Below are 6,606 nucleotides of genomic sequence, written 5' to 3' on the forward strand. Positions count from 1 at the left end.
CAACCGAGGAATCAACGAGTCGGTGAAAAAAATAAAAGGTTTAATACCTAAGAGTATTCATGACACGATTACGTAGTGCATCTTTAATTGCCAGAATAATTAGATCTATATATAGTTTGTGCGTACAAACTTGCTGTAAAGTGACGTCCGATTTTGATATTGACGACATCTCTTATACCAGCCCGGCGGCAGCCGAAACCGTTTATACTAAAAAGAAAGAAAGAAAATAATTTTGGAAAAATGCGAGATAGCGATAGCCTTCCGAGATTCAATCAGCCATCTTTAAATTACAAGACACCGCAACATACATTAAGAGACGCTTTAAATTTCTCTGAGGCAGCGGACGAAGGAAGAAATGCTGAATCCGGAGTAGATGAAGCGAAAAAAAATCTTATTGATATGTTGAAACAATTTAATAACTCGGAATACGTGTATCCTGGCATTGCTATTTTAGTTCTAACTCTCGTTGTCGCGCTAATACTCTTTCAAAACAAGTCAATATCTAAGGGTATTAAAATTCTTCTCATCATATTTCTCATTGGATTTATCTTCTATACGGTATTTCTGTTTAAAAATAAAAAATGAAATAACGCCAAAACAAAAACACGCTAATTAAATTAAATCTTTTTTTTTAGTATTTTATTTAGTGGTTTATTACACACAAAAGTTAAAATAACGCGTTTATGGGCTCACACGTTCACTTTTAATTTTTAACAAAATATAAGAACTTAAACTAGACAGCGGTACGATATCTCCAAAATATAAAATTTGATTATACATGTAATTGAAATCGCTTATTCTCGTAAAAATTGGTTCTATTCCGTTAAATATTAAAATATATCCCAGTTTAGATAGTCGAGTTCTATCAATATACGCGCAATTGGAAGTTTGCCGAGTAATGACTCCTAGCATGGAGAGCTCCGCCAATGCCGCATGGATATGTTCCATTACGTTCACCGTCCTGTTAGCTATCGCATCTATAATTATATTATTGATATTAACATGGGTTTGTTATAGCAGTTATATGATAATGTATAAAACTTATATACACAAAACAACCTCTCCCGAACCATTGAGTCTATTTGATAGCTTACGTCTATTATACTACTTAAGAACTCACGTTTAGCGGATTATAATCGATACGTGAATAATTTTAAGGAAGCTTGTGAAATAATTTTCGTTTTATTGGACTTTTATATCACCGACGATTCCGCGCGATCGCGTATCCTAGCCTGTTTGACTTCTCTCGGACTAGAGTCGCCGTATTGACGTTTTTGAGGTGTCGACGACTTTGACTCTTCTCTCGTCGTCGTCGGTTTCGTCTCGTCCTCCGTTGTGTCGAATTTAATATTGAATCCGTGGAGACCCAACACTTGTAGGACTTTATCGCATACCGGTTCGGATCGTAAAGCCAAACTGACCGTTGGTAGATTTTGCGAATCAAATCCGTTAATGTTCGTAAGGGTATCAACTTTCACGTCGAATAATTTTATATTCGTATACGGATGCAAAGTATGAATAACCAAATCGACCGGCGCTATAAGTTCTTCGTTGGGACCTATAGCCAACTCGTCAGACATCAACATATCGTACAGTTGTCCCGAAGGGATTCTACTAATTAAAGAGACGTCGCTGTATACGAGTTGGGCGTGGACTTTTCTTCCATCTCGAGTGATGCCCCAACAATCTTTTAAATCGTCAGTTTTTAGCGATATGACATTTTTCTGGCCAAACGAATTAGCCACTTTCGATCCGACATTTACGCGAGCTTCGTGATGCCCAGTTATGATGACTGTAATTGAATTTCCGCTTTGTACGGGTCTAATTTTTAAATTTTCGTACATTTGAGTCTTCTTTGGCAAAAAATGAATCAAGTAGTAAAAGTGGCTTCCGATTTTGGATACTTTTATTTGGCTATGTTTGCTGTTTTTAACGTAAGCTTCGTGTTCGGAAATTAAACATCCTATAAGCGATTCGTCTTTAATGTCGCCGTTTGTTTCGTCAATACTTACGAATCTAGCGTCTTTGGGCTGTTTTGCCGTTTTAAACGTAAACTCTATGGTTATACAGGCGTTGTAAAATATCGGAGGTATATGTTCCAAAATGCCGCTTTGAATAACTACGCCGTCTTCGATGCACGACCCGTACGGATTTCCAAAAACCGCTCGTAATTTTAAATTCCAAATGCTCGGTGGCTTGTAGTATTTCGCGTTTAAAATGGTGGACAAATAGTCACCCACATGTACCGCGCTGCTCGGCGTTCTTTCTTTTACGTACGGCGTATTCGTTGATCGTTTGCATTCGTTTAATAATTCGGACGAATCGTACATTCTTTTTAACGAGTCGATACCTTTTTTCTTGTTAGTTTCGGTAACTGGCACTGGTGGCTCGTTGAGATTTAATTTTTCTCGTAGTTTAGCGTACACTCGTTCAAACGCTGTCGTATCGTGCCCGCGAGATATAACGGCGAAATCAATGAGTCGTTTAATTTGATCCTCCGTCGCGTCCATACAGCAGGTTATACCTAAAGAGTTGCGTATTAATTTTTTATGAAGGTCGGACGTTATCATCGCTACGCTTCCTTTGATGTTATTTATCGTAACCGTAGATTTTGCCGCTGGCGTTTTGCGTAAAAATATCACGTTCAATTCTTTAGCCGTAATTGAGAGCATATCCGCTTCTGGATATTTAATTTCGTAACGTATCGTTTCGGCCGGTGAAAAGAAGGCGTCGTGCGAATCGGAATATTTGATCGGTATTGACGCTCGCGTTGAAAAAATTACGAACGGATGATAATATTTGGTAGTTACGTGCGGCAGGACGCGTTTCATGGCTAGTAAATCTTCCAGGGTCCACAATTTCGCGCAATCGGTAATATACCCGTCGATCACTAAACGATCGCCGTCGCCAGTAGATATTGATTTTAGATACGTATGCAATTTTCCACAATTACTTTTTTCAGTCATAATGACAAAATCAGCCAATACGTTTTGTTCTCCGGCCGATTTTAAATCTTTCGTGTTTAACATGCAAAAGAAATTAACAGCGTCCTCTGGAAAGGCCAACGCTTTAGAATTACGTACGGCGTCATTGGACGCGCGAGTTACGTTCGGTAGGAAATGAGCGGTTTTATTGCTGCGACCTTCGTGCAGAGTGTTGTCGTAATTTTGCGTGTAGTTTTTGCACCATTCTTCGGTTTCGAAAGTATTCTTTTTGCTTAAAGCTTGAAATAACGTGCCCAATTCAAACGCCACTGACATTTTAACGCACCCCACACCCTTCTTCTTCTGGCGCTTATTTAAATCGTAATCGATGTATTTTTTGATAATAGTCGCTCCGTTTAAAAATTGACGATTCTTTAAGTCATTCATATTGTACGGATAATCCAATATCGTATTAAACATTTGCAAATATTCTGAAGCCAGTATGGCGCGTTGAGTAAACGGGTTCGACTCGTTCAACAAGCGGATCCAATTGTTTGATTTTAAATTGTCGGAAACTTCGTAGTTATACGTCCATTGAACGACTTTGTCTTTATAGCTTAACGCCAAACCCTCACCATCAACGTACGTGTACCAATCGATAGTCTTCGTGTTTTTGTTTTCTCGCACGTGCATCGATAAAGCGTCAAATGTCGAAAAAGACGAGTAGACCTTCAAAACGCCTCTCAATATTACCGCTCCCCATTGCGCGCGGCTCGCGATTATCGCTGATTTGCCTCGTATGCGGTAATCCAAATACGACCCTAACACTATCGGTACACTCTTGTGGTTGACCCGCTTTCTCGTCTTAGATTCGTAGCAAATACAGGCCATATACGATTTTCGCTGATATACAATTTCCTCGATAAATGTAGCTTCGTCTTTATAAATTTCGTAACATTCGCAATCAATCAATAACATGTTACGTAGTTGATGATTATACGAACTCAAAAAGTACATTTCGAAAAACATAACGGAACGATGTCAGCTATCCGCTTGTCTGATTTGTTAATGATCTTTCGCGATTACGAGCCGTCACGATTAAAGATGTGGGAAATTGCGAGAACGTACGACCCTATACACCTGGCCGCGTTGCTATTCTTGTTAGAAAACGTCTCCAAATCCGGCAAAAAAGAACCAGTTACGTTCGACACCGACACGTTGTATAGCTTTTGTAATATTAGCGCCGTATCGGTTAGAAACAATATTAGTTTACTTATAAATAAGACTCCAACATTAAGTGTTGACCGTGTGATGGTCGACAGGCAACTATTTTCGTCGGATCAAGATTTAGACGATAGTAGCAAAAATACTCGAGAAAATATAACCGTTATAGACCTAATGCGAAACGTAAGATCTAAATCGCGTAGCAAAGTACATACTGATCCATTGGTCGGTATGAGTACGTACGAAAAAGTAATGCGTCACAATATCGGAACGAAGCGCTATGGTCAGTTTTTATCGCACATGGCGAATTTATTGTTACCCGATAATTTGCAATCTGATAGAACCGATATAAAAGTAGATCAAGAGTCAATCACGCGCAAATATTTGCAATTTTTTAAGTCCGTGAAATTTCAAGATTGCAATAAAGACCCGAAAAGTTTTAGATTTATAACATTGCCGTCGTGTCGGCGTATATACGCTAAGCCCCACAACGTAAACAATGAATATATTACGCAACCGTTGTACCAGGGATTTCACGTGATTATGAATATCAACGAAAAAGGGACGAGGTGTTACAATAGATTCGGAGAATTACAGCAAAGATTATTGTATAATCTACACTTCGACATAAATTGTACGTTTGAAGCGATAATTTTGCCCGTAGATTATCTAAGCAACGAGCGATCGTGGCGTTATTGGCCATATAAACAAGATTTTGTCATTTATCCCGTAGATATGTTGCGATTTAAACAGACGGTTCTGATTGACACTCCATTTTCCGAGCGTATAAAGTATTTAAAATATGTTCGAAACGATCACGTTAGACCGACTTCGAACGACGCGTACTGGAGTACAATTGAATCCGAATATAACAAAAGCCAAGATATATATAATCCGATAGTCGGAGTGATTGTAAGAAAAAGAGATTCGCGATTAAACGATGTACCCATGGAGTATAGATTTAATCTAACGTGCTGTTACGATTTTATAACTAATTCTATAGTGAGATTAAAAGATACATCGACAACGCTCACCGCCTTTAATCGATTACACTTTAGTTTAGAAATGGCCGATTATAGAACGGTTTGCGTCGCTTACGGTCATGACGATAAACAATATTTCTTATGCGACTATAATCGCGCGTTGCAACAATTTGAACACGCGGGTACGCTGGAGCGAATAGTCGTCGATGTTAAAGAACCAACGTATAAGTCTGAAAAAATACTAGTCCTAAATAACAAAATAATACCAAAAGGAGTATTATACCTGAGAATTTATTATAACGAATATAACAATGTCATAGGTTACGAAACCAAAACTACAACGGGTAAATATGATTTGCCGTACAAAAATAAACTTATAAATAGATCTTAAATCTGGACTGCGTTAATTTTTAGATTTCGTTTTAATTTTATTTATATTTTGAGTTTAGGTTTCAGTTTTGGTTTCATTTTTTTTAGTCTTATTTTTAGTTTCAGTTTTAGTTTTATTTCAAGTTTTGGTTTCAATTTTAGATTTCGTTTTAATTTTATTTATATTTTGAGTTTAAGTTTCAGTTTGGTTTCATTTTTTTTAGTCTTATTTTTAGTTTCAGTTTTAGTTTCATTTCAAGTTTTGGTTTCAATTTTAGATTTAGTTTTAATTTTATTTATATTTTGAGTTTAGGTTTCAGTTTTGGTATCATTTTTTTAGTCTTATTTTCAGTTTTATTTCAAGTTTTGGTCTCATTTTTAGATTTCGGTTTAATTTTATTTATATTTTGAGTTTAAGTTTCAGTTTTAGTTTCATTTCAAGTTTTGGTTTAATTTTTAGATTTCGTTTTAATTTTATTTATATTTTGAGTTTAAGTTTCAGTTTTGGTTTAATTTCTTTAGTTTGTCATTTGTTTTAGGGTTTCATCGTCAGTTCTGCTTTTGGGTTTAATTTTAGGCATAATACTTATTTATTACTTAATAACGATTTGACAATACCTATAAAATGTCTCTATTTCTTTTAATTTTAAATCTGATTCGATACTTGTCTTTTTGTAATATATCTCCCCCCCCCTATCTCTCACTTTAACCGTATTTATGTGTAATTGCAAAATTCGATATATCGTATATTTTTTTTATTAATCCACATTTGTTAAATTATAATTTGTGTCTTGCCAAATAAAGCCCCTCTCTCTCTCTCTCTCTCTCTCTCTCTCTCTCTCTCTCTCTCTCTCTCTCTCTCTCTCTCTCTCTCTCTCTCTCTCTCTCTCTCTCTCTCTCTCTCTCTCGCCTCATTCCTCCCTCTGCGTGCGTACAGAAACGTTTTTTTTGATTAATTTCTTTATTATAACGAATACGAGACCAAAATTAAAATACAACGGGTAAAAATGATTAACCATACAAAAAATTACTTCTTACTAAAACTGTAATAATAAAAATGCGCAATGTTCATTTAAATATCGTTTGGTTTTATTACTGATTTTTTT

General features: G+C 36.4%; 1 protein-coding gene across 1 annotated transcript; it reads right to left on the minus strand.

The window, feature by feature from the left end:
* Nucleotides 1-1,193: 1,193 nt before the first annotated feature.
* LOC149923262 (uncharacterized) lies at nucleotides 1,194-3,902 on the minus strand. The gene has a single exon (XM_090162382.1). It carries the CDS (start codon nucleotides 3,900-3,902, stop codon nucleotides 1,194-1,196), a length of 2,709 nt encoding a protein of 902 aa, XP_090018508.1.
* Between the last annotated feature and the right edge of the window lie 2,704 nt (nucleotides 3,903-6,606).

Source organism: Leiobunum rupestre, chromosome 11, assembly GCF_980474605.1.
Source record: "Leiobunum rupestre chromosome 11, qqLeiRupe1.1.hap1, whole genome shotgun sequence".
Taxonomy (NCBI): domain Eukaryota; kingdom Metazoa; phylum Arthropoda; class Arachnida; order Opiliones; family Sclerosomatidae; genus Leiobunum; species Leiobunum rupestre.